At 35.8% G+C, this 15,666-nt stretch overlaps 2 protein-coding genes across 2 annotated transcripts; one reads left to right on the forward strand and one right to left on the reverse strand.

Annotated features, from left to right (window-relative positions):
* Positions 1–549: 549 nt before the first annotated feature.
* On the forward strand, positions 550–15,481 carry MYEF2 (myelin expression factor 2). The gene is made up of 16 exons (XM_010286233.1): positions 550–773; positions 1,981–2,033; positions 3,303–3,310; positions 3,420–3,513; positions 4,392–4,583; positions 5,235–5,388; positions 5,802–5,851; positions 5,938–6,001; positions 6,151–6,252; positions 6,435–6,485; positions 6,560–6,628; positions 6,912–7,010; positions 9,918–9,989; positions 11,181–11,389; positions 11,501–11,552; positions 13,417–15,481. Exons 1-16 carry the CDS (start codon positions 734–736, stop codon positions 13,578–13,580), a joined length of 1,473 nt encoding a protein of 490 aa, XP_010284535.1. The 5' UTR covers positions 550–733; the 3' UTR covers positions 13,581–15,481.
* On the reverse strand, positions 13,965–15,324 carry SLC24A5 (solute carrier family 24 (sodium/potassium/calcium exchanger), member 5). The gene is made up of 2 exons (XM_010286232.1): positions 15,188–15,324; positions 13,965–14,628 (listed from the first exon to the last, which is right to left on the reverse strand). Exons 1-2 carry the CDS (start codon positions 15,258–15,260, stop codon positions 14,306–14,308), a joined length of 396 nt encoding a protein of 131 aa, XP_010284534.1. The 5' UTR covers positions 15,261–15,324; the 3' UTR covers positions 13,965–14,305.
* Positions 15,482–15,666: the final 185 nt, after the last annotated feature.

The following is a 15,666-nucleotide window of genomic DNA, read 5'->3' on the forward strand; positions in this document are numbered from 1 at the left end:
AAGTGAAAGAACATTTGTTGTTCTTAATTGAATTTTAATTTCTGTCTAAAAGCAGTCTGGTACAAATTGTGAATAAAAATTATTTATGTGGTAAATAAAGTGTTGTTTGATTTACAACCTATTAGAATTGATATTCATATAATATTACATTGAATGAAGTATACCAAGCTGTTCCATAAGTTAGACTGCTTCTACTCTCACTTCTGTGGTGAATATAGGGTAACTTAGCCAAGTCTGATGTGAAAATTATTGAAGTAATATCATACTTCATCTTGCTGAATCTTGACAGACATAATGGAAATGGAATGTATCTGAAGTAGCAAGATGTGCTTTCTTTACTTACAGTAGTGAATAAATTTATTATAACATTATTTTTTGTTCTAGATGAAGCGACATGTTTTGGAATTAGACTGGTAGCATGAATTTATTTTTCCTAATTTGAAAAGCAGCATTTGACATCCTGGGAGTTCTGATAGCATAGGAGGTGTAATAGTCTAATGATCCAATACAAGACTAATGTTTGTTTGTTTTTTTTAAATGTAGGGATAATGATGAAACAGCAAAAGAAGAGAAGGCACCTGTGAAAGAGAAGTACGTTGCAAAACCGAAGGCAATCCCTTCTCTTGGAAACAAGAATAGATTCCACCCCTATTCAAAGGACAAGAATGCAGGCGCTGGAGAGAAGAAGACTATTAATCGTAATAGAGTTTTTATTAGTAACATCCCATATGACATGAAATGGCAAGCTATTAAAGATCTTATGAGAGAGAAAGGTAACTTATTCTTTATAACAGACCTCACATAGAAAGTGGTAGAACTTAAATACAATTTATATGTCCTTTGAGCCACACAGATTTGATTTGACTTTTTTTTTGGGCCTTTACTTGGAACATCTATCTCCCTTCCCCCTCTTTCATCTGAGACAATTGCATTGCAGGGTAGGATGGGTAAATGAAGTGCTTACAATCTTCTGCCATTCTAGTGTGACAGTAGAGAGTATATGCATGACGTCATGACTTCTTAAAGAGATTGTGTTTTGTCTAGTTGTAGTCTTTGTAGATTTTTTTTTTTAAGGGCTATTGTATTTAAGCAACACATTTAGTGTGTTGACATGAATAATAAAGGGTGTCTTTCAAAAGTTGTTTTGTATTTCTTTGGTGGAATCTGGCTGTGGAATTAACTTTGTCTGCATTGTCACTACTGCCATGACTGTTTGTCTGGAGATTTGTATTAAAAGCTTGTTACTATTGTTGCTGTTCTGATAGAGTAATCTTACTACCCCAAACGTTTTATTTTAAGTTTGGGTTAAAATAATGCTAATCTGTGAATTCTGTAAAAAGTTAGTTCTGTGCTTTTCTTGAAAAAATGGATTCTTCAAAAGTAATGCAAAGCACACTTGGCTTTTAGGCTGTGAAAAATGCCAAAACGCCCCTTCTGTAACTGCTGGTTTATCTGTTGTAAGGTGACGTGACTATTTGATTGGTTTATTTACTGCAACTTCCTACTTTAGAAAGTGAGTGGCTTGCTGTGAAATACTTGATGTGTAAATTTGGTTATTATTGAAGGAAAACTTATGATTGAAGATATTCAGGTAGAAAGTCACCTTAAAACAGGTGTTGTGAGTAGGATGATAAATGTAACACTTTCCAGTGAACGTTGAAGTTTCATTTGTTAGGTTAAGGGACTGTGTATATCTGAATTTGTTCACCAACTATATCATACTGGCCAAAATATGATCTGTAGTATGAATTAGGTTAAATATAGTTGTTTGTTCTTAGCTTTTGAGAATGTGGCTGCTGCATATTTCTGAAAATTAGCTAAATTATATAGCCATTGACAGGAGGTACGTTGGTCTGGTTTTGATTGTTGGTGAATAATAGGTGCTTCTCTGTAGAGTTGTGCACAGGGGCACAGTAAAGAAAGATACTGGTGTTTAAATGCATTGTCTCTTGGTATTTTCCCTTTGTATGTCTTATGTAGTTGGTGAGGTTACATACGTGGAGCTGTTTAAGGATGCTGAAGGAAAATCAAGGGTAAGTGCCGTGGGCAACAATCTGCTAGAGGTTTAAAAGTTCCTCAGCAGTTTTATTTTTGTATAATACCTGTACCAGTTATTGGAAAGTAAGTTTCATTTTTACACTGATTTTCATTAAGGTAGCCTTGAGGATTCTGTATTAGAAGTAGCCTGACACTTTCATGCAATGCAGACTGGCTGGCTGTAAAGGACAAAATACTTCTGTAAATGTTAACAAATGGCATTTACTTAATTCTTCTTTTTAGCCAACGTCTTTGTTTTGGTACAAATCTGTTTCATATAAAGGACGTTCAAGAAACCACTGATTTTTATTTAAATTTTGTTAGTGTAGCATTTTCTTCTTGGGGCCAATGAGTATAAAATGTTAGCTAAGAATATACTGTTTGAAGTGCCTGATTTGACAGCTTTGCAGGGTTGGTACTCTAAACACTGGATTAATGTATTTGCTTTCTTAAAACTAAATGGATGGAGATGGTTGGTAGCCAACAGAGAGCCAGCAGTGAGGCACTAAGAGTGAAGATTGTTAAAGCTCCTTTTGTCGTCTTAAAAATAGTCAAAAGTTTGGCCAATAGTAGCTCCAAACCTGCAGTGAGAACATGAGAAATGCAGGTTTGAGTCTTAACTGAGGTTGTATCAATTGTTGTAAATTACTTTCTTCAACACTTGCTAAAACTAAAACATGCTGTCAGCTTTGCTTTACTTAAAGCAATCCTCAACTCTTTGCTTTATTAGAAGGATTCTGGTGCAGTCAATAAGGTTATTTTCTTACAAAGTAATTTCTCAATTATGCTAGTAATACTGAAGAGGTATGCAGATTCCTTGTTCATTGTACTGGTATGCTTGATGTAGGTAGATTTGAATTTTGTAGTCAGTGGGCAGCTTTTAATGACACGATGAGTGTCTTGATTGGTTTTTGGTTATGTTTTGGGTTGTTTTTTTTCTTTCCACCCTTTTCCCCCCACCTCCTCTCCCCAGCTGTCCTTACATGCATCTGTGTGGCATTTTTCCAATTCTGGTTTGGCTCAAAGAGAATAAAAGATAACGTGTTCTCTTGCATTTGAAAGGTATGTATGTTGAGAAAGTAGGAGAAATTCAGCTTGGGTACCAGTAAAGAGCATGTGTTGTGGATTTTGAAGCTGAAAATAACTTGAATAGTTATTTAACAGTGAGCTGGGATCTTAAACTGGAATCTTAAATGCTCTATCATATGTGCTGACTGACTTTTTTTTTTCTCTTTACATATGATGACAAATCATCATGGATGTAGGGTTGTGGGTAAGTGTCTTTTTCTATGTGTGTAGAAACACACTACTATCCAAACATTCTGTTAATTTTAACATTTTAAACTTTATTTTAATACTCTAAATGTTTTGTTCCCTCTAAGTGTTGTTGAATTCAAAGATGAAGAATTTGTTAAGAAAGCGTTAGAAACTATGAACAAATATGATCTTAGTGGAAGACCCCTGAATATTAAAGAGGTATGGTTATTGCTGCTGTTTCTAATTTGAAATAGTGAAGATACTGTAACTACTGAAATGACAGTACAGTGTTTTGAGCAGCTTAGCTGTGTAATTTCCAGTTTAATTTTTTTACAACATTTTCTCAATGGTCTAAAGTTCCTCTTGCTTGCAGAAGACCTTGATACTATGCCAAGTGAACTGAAAAAAGTGTGTCCTAACATCAAAATAATCTAATACTGTTTTTCTTTAAAACAGGTTTAACTTCATACCTTAGTGTCATCAGGTCTTTTCCAACCTGAATGATTCTATGTTTACATAGAATGCTTATTACGTTATGCTTACTTGCTTCAAAATATGACACAGAATGAGCTGAGTATCAGAGTACTACATATGTGCAAAAATGGGGCAGGAAGTAGAGAACTTGCGCTTGCTGGGAAGTGAAATTAATGTCAACGTTTCTATTGTAGTGTTGTAGTGTATGAGTGTCTGATGCAGTTTTTTGTCCTGTTACAACTTTAATAATGGTATTAATAAATAAACAAAAAACCCCTAATTAAATTAATTCAGTTCTTGGAAGAAGGTGCTAGACTGACAGTCCTTTAGATTGAAATCTTTTCTACTTGTCCATAGGCTAGGTACAGCATGTGAAGTGGCAGTGCACGCTTCCTCAACAAGTGCTTTGCCAATATGCCTCAACCCTCCTCTGAAAGGACCCACCTCTAGAGGTGAGGGAAATAGGTCTCCATGCTAATTCAGTTCTTGATCCCTCTGACATGGACGAGGATATTAGTTGATAATATTGATGGGTTTATGTAGAATTTCAAACAGTACCTTTTTTTTTGTTGCTGGTCCTCTTGTTGATGATTAAGTTGGATTTATTTTTGCCTATGTTTCAGGATCCTGAAGGTGAACATGCTCGTAGGGCATTACAGCGTGCGGGAGGACAGTTTCCAGGAGGACATGGACCTGATGTGGCACCTGGAATAATGAATTTACCACCTTCTATTATCAATAATCCAAATATTCCTCCTGAGGTTATCAGTAACTTGCAGGCAGGCAGGCTTGGGTCCACAATTTTTGTGGCTAATGTAAGTTTAAAACTGTACTTTATAACTCTAATATTTGGTCATTGTAAAACTTCTTATATTCCTGCGTAGTTCAGTTTTAATATAAAGAGGAAATTGGAAATTAGCTCACAATTACTATATCCAACTAAAAATGCTGGATGTATATTCAGAGTTTGGACGTGAAAGATATGTTAAACTCTTGAGGCGCTTTTAATTATTGCACAGTCATCTGTTGATTTGAAAAAAAAATTATACATCTTTGCTATTTATTTACAGTTGCATTTTTTTAAATTAAATCTTCCATTTATTTTGCTAGTTACTTTAGACTAACTTAAACTGTTACACTTGTTGGAATGTCATAAGCTCTTTATTTGCACAAAAGACGACTATGTCTGCAAGGGGACTTGTGGGTGTACAGCTGCTCTCGATAAGAACCCTTCCATTTCTCAACATTAGTATGTTAATGTGAAATACGTGTATGTAGTATAAATTGGTGCTTTTAGTTGACATTTTTGGACTTGGTTGCAGTGTGTGTATTTAACAAAATCCTGGCTATTTACATACAGCAAGCATTTTGTGAAGCTAAAGAGTTAAAACAATGCAGAAAATCTCTTCAAATGTAATGACAGAACAGAAATGTGCGCTGAAATGACTAACATTTCTGTGTGTAAGCTTGACTTTAAAGTTGGCTGGAAGAAACTGAAGGAGGTATTCAGCATTGCTGGAACTGTAAAGCGTGCAGACATCAAAGAAGATAAAGATGGCAAGAGTCGAGGAATGGGAACAGTTACCTTTGAACAAGCAATTGAAGCTGTTCAAGCAATATGTATCCTTCGTTTTGAAAAAGAATCGATCAAATATGGGTTAGTCTTTAATGGCTTCTGATAGTGTAGTTTTTGCAAATGGTGCTTATTTGCTTTGTAGCTAGGGACTGAAGTGTAATGTGCAGATTACATTTTTAATACTGACTGGGTTTACTGCTAAGAGTCTAAAAAGGTGTTCTTGATAACATGGAACACGATTAAAATATGTGGAAATGTGACATGTGCGAAACTAACTTTTATATACCTAACAGCTTGTATAGTCTTCTCTGGTCTTTGAACTGGCATTCTAAAGATTAGGTAAGGAAAGATAAGACTCCTAAAAATGGTACAGAAATAAAATTAGTTATTACAGTGATTCTTCTGAAATAGTTAAATTGTCTTCTGTAGTTAGATTCCTTGACGTGCATTTCTTCAGCTATGTTCAATGGACAGTTCCTGTTTGATAGACCCATGCATGTAAAAATGGTAAGTTGCTTACATTTCTTTCTACTTTACATGTCTCTGCCAAAACATTGGAAGGATCATAGTGTAACATTCTTTGTTTTTATCAGGATGACAAATCAATTCCTCATGAAGATTTCCGTGTGGCGGACAGCAAAACTTCACAATTACCTCGTGAGTGCACACTCTGTTTACTACTCCTTGCACTTAATATATGTTGATGTAGAATCTTGTGACAGTTTAGTAGTACTTTTTCTTACTGTGATCCCTTTATGACACAGAATAAAGTCTTCCTTCTGGTGATACTTATTTTTGTTTTCAAGGTGGTCTTGGTGGCATTGGTATGGGACTTGGACCAGGTGGACAGCCCATCAGCGCAACACAATTGAGCATGGGTGGTGGAATGGGGAGCATGGGTCCAGGAGGTAAATCTGTGTTCTTCATTTTTAAGTTTAAAATTGTCATTTCTGTGTTTGGAAGAATGACATACTCTTGACAAAGCAAGCCTTGTGTAGTGTATTTTTGAGATATTAACTGTCTGTGCATATTTTAAATCCATTAGGACCATACCTGTCTTCTAAACAGTGTTTGTCTTTTTGGTTTAAAGGTATGGGAATAGACGGTCCAGGATTTGGTGGAATGAATAGAATGGGAGGCGGTACGTGCAGTGAAGTTCTTTGCATTAAGTATTTTTAAAATATTGTATAGGAAACACTCTTCCTTATTTTGCAGGACTTGCTGGATTTCGTGGAATGGAAGGAATCCCCAGTATGGGAGGATTTGGAGTCAACCGAATGGGAGGTACGTGAACACTGTTCCCGTATGCTTATTAGTTTGCTAATGTTTATTTATTAAAAGCCCTTCCTTCAGGGATGGGTAATGTAGATGAGTTCAAAGGAAATAGTCAGCGGCATGAATGGAGGCATAGGAACTGGCATGGGAGTGATGTATTTAATAGGTGCCCCTGTCTTGTGCATTAAACTAATTTCTAGTTAAACAAGCAGCTGTGAAAGAAGTGTTGTATGAACATCAGTTTAGATGTATATAATAGAATATTTCTGGTTTTTTGCTTTGTTCTCTACAGAAATGTTTCGTGGTGGAATGGGAGGAAACATGGACAGAGATTTTGGTCGTAGTGAGATGGCATTGAACCGTGGCTTTGGAGATTCTTTTGGAAGGATGGGTATGGTAACTGTTAAATTTCCCATGGCAAATTGCAACACACTATTGGAAGAGTTTTACTAGAAGAGGAGACCTGGTTTCATTTGGTCGTCTTCATCTGTTCCCTCTCCCGGAGTTGTTACTATAAAGATGTAATCTGAGTGTTTATTATAGCCATCAATTAGGATAGAGGTTAGAGTGTCAAGTTTGGGGTTTGTTTTTTTTTTAAATATCTGTAAAATATAAACAAAATAACAATTTGAGGAAAGCATTTAGCTTCGTACTGTTAACTTTGTGAGGTATTAGGTCTTTCAGGTATTGAAGTATATGCTTCTCGTAATCCTGAACAAGCTGTCCATGTACTACCTTTGTAACTTCCAGGAGCCTGTTTTGCAAATGCATGCTGGGAAATTATTTTTACTGCAAATCAGGTAGTATTTGATAGGAGCGGTGAATTTTGGTGGCCTCGGTTTTCTTCCTGCCTTCTGAGCTCCAACAGCTTGGAATGGGATTTATTGGCCCTTCCCTAACTGAGCCAGCTTTGGTTTTGTTTATAGATGATGTCTTTTAGACAGAGTTCATTTTGTTACTTTTTGCTTCCCTCAGATGAGATACTTTTCTGTCTAAGAGGCCTGGAAGTGCTTAACAGTAGAGCCTTCTTGCACTTTGTTACTATACTGTTACCTGGATTATAGGAGACAGGTTTTATTCCTCTTCCTCCCCGTTTTTCTTGTTTTCCTCCTTCCTTAATGCCCCACTGTGAAAGAAAAGAGCTACTAAGAGGATAAGTTTCATCTAGTCTAAAAGTTGAATTTTGTTTTTCCTTTTGGGCAAGTCATAATGAAGGGTAAGTGGTACGCTTCTCTTCGAGCACTGGTAATTGTGTAGAAGTGATAAGAATGTAATAAGCTTGTCAGTTGAGTTAGTCTTAATGTCTTGGAAATTAAGTGTATGCTTTTACTCTGTCTACCTGCAACATAGGATAAACATATGTTTCCTGAGTGAAAATCCAAAGCCACTTCAGTTAAAATGATCATGCCAGCAATAGACTTCAGAATCTTCTGGTAACACAAATTGGTTTTGAAATGCATCAACATGGCCACTGTGAGAAACTGACGTGGGAATCACTCATTCAGTAGGTCCGGCAAGCTTCAACTTACAACCTGTCAGCAATCTTACCATTTAAATACTGTTCTGAGAAACCAAGATAAAGAGTTTCCCAACTTATCCTTAAATAATGGAAGGAAATTGTAGGGATTTACAAATATAACAGTTAGTAGATACTGTGTTTAATCAGGGAAGACCCTAGTGTACTCCTGTTAAAATATTTAGATTAATGGTATCTTAAAAGGAAATGCTGTGAGTGCGTTTGGCTTTAGTACGATACCAGTTTCAAGGAGGGCAACTTAAGACAGTCTTTGCATGGGCTACAGCATCAATTAGTGAAAATGAGGATGTTTGATTTGCAGCTGAATCACTGGAGTTACTATTTAAATTGCCAAAATTTTGAAGTATCCAAAAAATCAAAGGTTGTGTCATAGAGCATCTCCGAGCATATAGTTTTTTTTATTGGTGAAAAGCCAGTGGGAAAAAAGTACAGGTAAAGGATGTCTCTAAGGTCAGAAACAGCTGAAGTCTTGTTAGGATTATTTGAACTTTCAGGTTTTTTTGTTTTGTTTTTGAAGTGCATCTTAGACTGTTGGGGAGACTTTTTTCTTTCAGAAGAGAGTGGGTATAACTGGGATGCACTCACAAACAACTAAGGTTTTCTAGCTCTGGAAAAGTGGGGATCTTTTTTTTTCTTCCTAATTCTTTCCAAGGGCAAAAAACAGTCATGTTGACAGCAGTCTCAAAATTTGACTTGGTGTTTCATTGCAAGACCCTCTCTGCCCTAGTGAATTTCTCATGCAAACTGTTGGCTGAAGTAGTGGGAGTAATCCTGCTGGTGTTGAAAATCAATGGTTTCTTTAAACAGGCTAGTCAATATTTTTTGAGGTCCTGGTACAGCTATGACAGCATGTTGTCTGAGAGGAGACAAATATTTCTCACAAGAGTCTGGCGTGGAACAATTGTTGCTGTTTTGAACTGTGTGGAGAAAACGCATCTAATGGAAGATGCAGCAGTGACCTTTTTTTAGATATTAAAGCAATGGTGTCTAGCCTAAAGACAAGTTATTGATGTATTTTGCTGTAAGTAAAAACTGAGCTGTTTCTTTTAGGTATGAGAATCAAGCAAGAAAAATGCAGCTGACAGTTCCACTCTGTTCTGCAGTGGCAGAAATGACGTTCTTTTGAGTTTTTACAATTCTAGAAGCTCCCTTGGGATTACTTCCCTGAATATTAGCACATCAATGACAAGAATTATTTTACCCCATTCTAGAATCAGTTTATGATACCATTCTGGAGACTCCATGGTTCTGCTAAACAGCTTTTATTAAGTATCGATTCTCTTTCTTTCTCCCTTTTCCCCACCAAATTCCATCAATTCACTCTTCATATGCAGTAAAGGAAGACATAGGGAGAGCTGCTCCTAGCTTTTGCATTGGTTTCTTAAAAATGGGAGAAACTAGAGCATTTCTGTACTATGAAGTTCAAATAAGATGAACCCTTCAGTTTTGAGGCTATTCTTCCCAATGTGGGAGATGGCTCCATTAGTTTTAAGATGTTTGTGCTGATGGCAGACTGTCAGAGGGGAGAAAAGCTAGAAAGAAATCAGAGTAGCTTAAATCCCATAATAGAGAAGGAGGAACTAATGGTACTTATTAGATGTTTACTAGTTCGTTTGAATAATAAAGGCACAGGCTAAAGTGTTCTGTAGAAAAGAATTGCCAGGTAACATTGAGATGAGTGCACTTTATCAGCGTGTGCTTTGTTTTTGTCTCTAACTGGTGGTTTCAGTGTATGTCACTTTATTATTTTTTTCTGTTTAGGTGGTGCAATGATTGGTGTTTTTGCAGGAGGAATGGGAGCGCCTAGCATGGGCCCAGTAAGATCTGGAATGAGTAGGTTTAACTTGTTTCAATAGAATGTAATTATATGGTGTACATGTAATCGTATCAGAGGATTTCATTGTAGTATAGTGTCTTGCCAGTGCTGGAAGAAGTAGAATTCTGTTGCGTGTGACTGCAAGCCATTTTTAAAGCTGTTTTGCTGAGCTAAAAGTTCAGGGGAAAACTTGCTAATACAGTCTTTCCCTCATTCTTAGTTTTGAAATGGTTTTAACTTCTCATTTGGAGGGAGAAATGATTCAAGTAAATTTGTGTTTCAGAAAAAAAAGACAAATAGGCACAGTTATTTTTGTGAACTTCATGAAGCTGAATTTCAGTAACCTCTCATCATTGAAATAAAAAATCAGCCGTGAATTTCAGATTATCACTTAGTTTAATTTTGTGCAAAGCTTCAATACTGAGTTTGTATTACAGGAATTGTCTTGAGTTCCTCAGACTAGAGCAGATGAGAAACTAAAATCTTGCTAGTAGCAATCTTGAGAGGCATAAGGCTTAAAAAGAAGGTCTGTCATGAATGATCTTGATAGTTTTGCTTTACATTAATTTTAAATTATGAATCCAGAAAGATTATAATAGGATTTTTGAATGACATTGATCTTAGTTCTTTACATAATATACATTAATATATTTCATTGCATGCATCATAGGAAAGTGCATGCTTTTCACGGCACTTGCAGTAATATCTGTTCTCTGCAAAATATGCTTTCTCTAGAAGACTCTGTCATTAAGTGTGGGTATGGCTACATTAAGTAAAGCTGAATGTGAATGCAGGAAGCAAAATAAACAATAGTGTATATGGTCAGATCATCTGTAGCTTAACATTGTCACAGTTATTTACTTGATCTCTTTTTGATACATGGTATCAGATTAACTGGACAGCCTTTAAATCTTAATTCTTGTGTTCAACATTTTACTACATCAGATGGTGCGACTAATAGTTTGATGTGGTTAGTTTTTTACTTGTATTTTAGAACTGACACTTTGTATCTTCTAATACTTTGCCTTAAAATATTAGCCATGCTACTAGATAAATCACTGTGCATGTATGATATGTTTTATATTACAGCAGTTTTAATAAAGTTGTTTTTCTCCTCACACAAAATAATTTTCTTTTTTACAAAATACTTGTGCATCTATTACTAAAAAGAGATTTTTATTTTATCCTCCTTTTCTTTTTCTGTGTAGGTGGTGGAATGGGTGGTATGAACAGTATGGCTGGAGGAATGGGAATGGGGATGGATCGGATGAGTTCTGGTTTTGATCGAATGGGACCAGCTATGGGTGGAGGCCTGGACAGGAACATGGATATCGATCGAGGATTTGTGCCTGGCCCAATGGGAAGTGGCATGAGAGAGAGATTAGGCTCTAAAGGCAACCAGATATTTGTGAGAAATGTAAGCATTTGAATACATAGAAACCATGAGCTTGTTTTCTGTGCATGTTTAATGACACGCTCTTTTTCTCCTTGTAATATTCTGTTATTAATAATGCTTTTTTTATTCTAGCTTCCTTTTGACTTGACCTGGCAGAAGCTAAAGGAGAAATTCAGTCAATGTGGTATGTATGTGAATCTTGTCCCTGCTTAGCTCCATCGACTTCATGTTTTATATGGTGTTCATTAGATAAGGACAGGAAGACGAGGTTGTTGCCTTGTCCTGAAGAACAGTCTGGCTAACCTAATCTTTCTTATTTTCCCCAGCTTTCTTGAGTTGCATAAATAATTTTTAGGCATGACATAAGACATGAGACCAAGGTACAGTATGGGCTATGGTTGGCTCTGAGTGCTCATCTGCTGTAACTTTAACCCGTTCCATTAATAAAATTACTCTTCGAGCTTTTTCTTTTTTGAAGCAGGTATTATGTATCCTCTGTCCAACACAGAGTATATAATGTAGGTTGTTTTGAGACAACACTTGCAGGGGCCTGGGTCTGTCTGGGTTATGCATTACTTTCAGACATGGTGCTGCATCAAATCAGAGTTAATAGTTTTGCCAAAGTGGCAGATTGTTTTTTATGAAAATAAATGACCCTGATTAGCATATTTGCAGGCTGTAATGCTTCTCCTTTATGTTAAGAAATAAAGGCCTTTTTTATGTAAGATAAAGGATTGCTACAAATATTTAATAATTCTTTTTATTTAATTCAGAAAAGTTGTCTTTTCACAGAAGTGAATGAAAAATGAAGCTTGGGTGTAGAAATACATGATTGCTTTGTTTTGAAAATGCACTTTCAGAATGGAAAGCTTTAACTGAATTACAGGATGGGTCTTCTTATTCTGGAGAGACAGAAAAGACATAATTTAAAACATACTACTGATACCTGAGACAGTCTTCACACAGCTATTTGCAGATTTGATATAAATTAGAACTCACACTTCAGCTATGAAGAATTTTCAGGTGTTCACATCTGATCTCTTTTTTTGTAGCTGGAGGATATACCGAAACAGGTTCTTTCTTTTTTTTTTTAAGTCTTAACTGCCTGGGCAACTTTCAGATAGTTGAGAATTTTTTTTTTTTCATTATCTCCTTGGCAATTAACAGATGTAATAATTATGTTGAATTGTTTTTAAGAATTGTAAGCACAAATACAAGCAACGGATTGTATTTACACCAGTATCCTGAGGGAGTATAAAGACCATGTTTCCATATGTTCAGTTTTTTTCAGTTAAAGGCTAGTCTTCTATTAGATGATATTTAAAACTTAAAAGCTATGTATTTTAGGGAAAAGTTTCTTGTTCCTAGAGGCATTTAGTTGCTCAGGAACGGTGTGCTACAACATACCATAAGCAAAAAACTCACTAGCTCCAGGCAGTGAACATTCTCTGAGGTACCAGGAAATCTACATAAATATGTTGCCTCATGAGTTGAGTGTCCAACCTGAAGAAAACACTGCAGGAATTGAATACTGCATTCTACTTTTCCACCACTCCTAACCTGGTAACTTTACAGTTTTAAAGGCTTTAATTTTACTTTGCAGCTTCTTTACAAAATTGCCTGATTGTTGTGATTGCTTGATAAGTTGCTATGATGAACGTGGTGAACTGGATTGAACTATAAATCAGTTAACACTTGTCAGCAGTTGCACTTCTGGCAGTGTTGGTAAATGAAACACAAAACTTTCCCGTAGCCTTATAGGGCACTTTGTTTCAAACTTGAGGTCAAATACAGGCATACTTCATGTTAAGATAGTGTGAAGGAAAGATTTGAAACAGGGGATAAAAATTAATTTGGATTCTTCAGTGCTGTTTTGACCTGTGTCACCTTCCCTGAATAAGGGAATATACCATCAGTCTGAAAGTGCTAATTTCATATGTCCCCCTAGATTATCTTTAAAAATGCTTATTTTATCACTTCTGATGAGTTATTTAAGTTGTTAGTGCACTGAAGACTTGAAATAACTGGTGTTTAACTTATTTATTCAGGTCATGTAATGTTTGCAGAAATAAAAATGGAGAATGGAAAATCAAAGGGCTGTGGAACAGTCAGATTTGACTCACCAGAATCTGCTGAAAAGGCCTGTAGGATAATGAACGGCATAAAAATCAGTGGCAGAGAAATTGATGTACGCTTGGATCGCAATGCATAATTTAAAACTGTGTGTTCAGGAACATTCCTATGTCTGTTTAGCTTCTCTATCCTAGTAAGTCATTTTTAGTAACATTGTATGCTTACAAAAGCTGTAAAAAGGAACTTTTAAATCCCACCAGCCTTTAACAGTATAGTGTTTAATATACTGTGATACTTGTTAACTGAATCTTACTATGTTTGGTTTTTAAAGACAATTTGCCTGATTTTTGTTGTTTTTTTGGAGGCACTGAGCACCTGCAGGTCCCTGTAGACCGTGGAAGCTTTGGATGCTCAGTGCCTTTGGAAAATTAGGCCAAGTGTCTCTAGTCATTCAGTTTAAATGAATGGTTATACTGTTTTTAATAAAATAAGCCATTTTCTCTGTTAATCTCAAGATTGCATAGTGGGATTTGTTTAGTGTTTTCTGATTTTTATTTTTTTTCTCCCAGTGTGTATCAACATTGTAATGTAAAAACTAGATGTCTTTTTTTCAAAATTTTGGTTTTATATGTGCATTGTAGTCATACTGTAATTCTTGACTCTAAAACAAAGGGCTCCAATTAGGCTGTGATGTTTTCGTTCTACTTAGTATTACTTTAATGACATGACTTAGTTCTGTAAATAAGATTTAGAGCCCAATGGGAGTTTTGAATTTTTTTTTTATTTTGACTAAATGAAGAAACTGATCTTTCTCTCCTGCTTTTAGTTTTTTTTTTTTTCCATCAGTATAATCACTGATTAAAGCTAGTTGCCACAGACACTTGTAGGATTGTTCCCTATGATGCCAAGTTCATATAAAATAGATAATACAGTAAATACTACGTACAGTACAAGACAAACTGCTCCCAATTTTTTATCTATTTTCCAGCCATTCAGATGAACTGCCAGAAAAATAAAAACAACAGAACAGATAAGAGAAATGGCTGTGTATGTCAGACCGCTGCTGTTCACTTCTATGGGTCCTGATGTATTTATGAAGGCAGTTTTTATAAACCAGGGTATTCCCAAACAGAGCATATCAAATACATTGGATCCTACAATGTTAGACATAGCCATATCTCCACTTCCTGTAAAAAAAGAAATACAAATAAGTCTGCTTAATTGTATTGTATGAAATTGCCAAACTGTTTTGGAGGAACTGACTGTCAGCCCTCAATTTCCCACAAAGCACCCTTTTCAGACTTTTCATTCAAAGAACTATAGTCATGATTTTACAGAACATGGTTTTGGGTACCACAAGCATTAAAAAAGAGAAGTCTCCCTAAATCACCAGCATCTGCACAATTGCACTTAACATAAGCTAGACAGGCTATTATAAAATCCAGCTGTGTTTAAAATAGCAAGACCTACAGTTGTGTTTTGCAGTAAAACTGTAACACTTGATCAACAACAAATCAAACCAATCTAGAATACTTCTCTGAGATACTCTGAGAGGTTTTTAAATGTCTGAGCCACAGCTTCTTCAGGTAAGCTATTTATTTATCATTAGTAAACTTAAGCTGTAGAATCTGGAGCAAAAATTTTGAAGTTACTTCTTGAATTTCTGGAAATGTTGACTAGAATTCTTTTTTCATAGTACCTTTTAAACATGTCCATTGGAATGAGCCTGAATGCTAAAATCTTTACCTTTTCGAGCCACCAGCACACTTGCAACTGTATCTGGTACACTTGTTCCTGCTGCTAGTAATGTGAGACCCATTACTGACTCTGGAATTCCCAGTGTTTCACCTGCAGTTGATAAATAACGGTAGAAAATGCAAGTATGTTTTTAGTTTAAATTTAATCCAAAGAAATTGTTTTGGACTTTGCTGGGGAAAGGATTAGTAATCATATAGTAATTTCAAAAGGAATCTGTCAGCTAACTTGACTAAATACGAAGTGATTGAACCATGAAGTAGTTAAAAACAAGAAAAACAACAAAGAAATACATCCTGTCCTTGTTCTTCAATCAACTCAAAAAGGAATTGTAGTATAGTAGCCCTCCTGCTTAACAAGTTTCTCAAAGACCAGAGTGGACTGTCTCCAGTGGTCAACACAATACCAATTATGATTTTTTTTTCTTTCAGATACAGTCGAAGTTTTAAGTATCTCTCAATTTACTCCCT

The sequence above is a fragment of the Phaethon lepturus genome, unplaced genomic scaffold (assembly GCF_000687285.1).
Source record: "Phaethon lepturus isolate BGI_N335 unplaced genomic scaffold, ASM68728v1 Scaffold57654, whole genome shotgun sequence".
Taxonomy (NCBI): Eukaryota; Metazoa; Chordata; class Aves; order Phaethontiformes; family Phaethontidae; genus Phaethon; species Phaethon lepturus.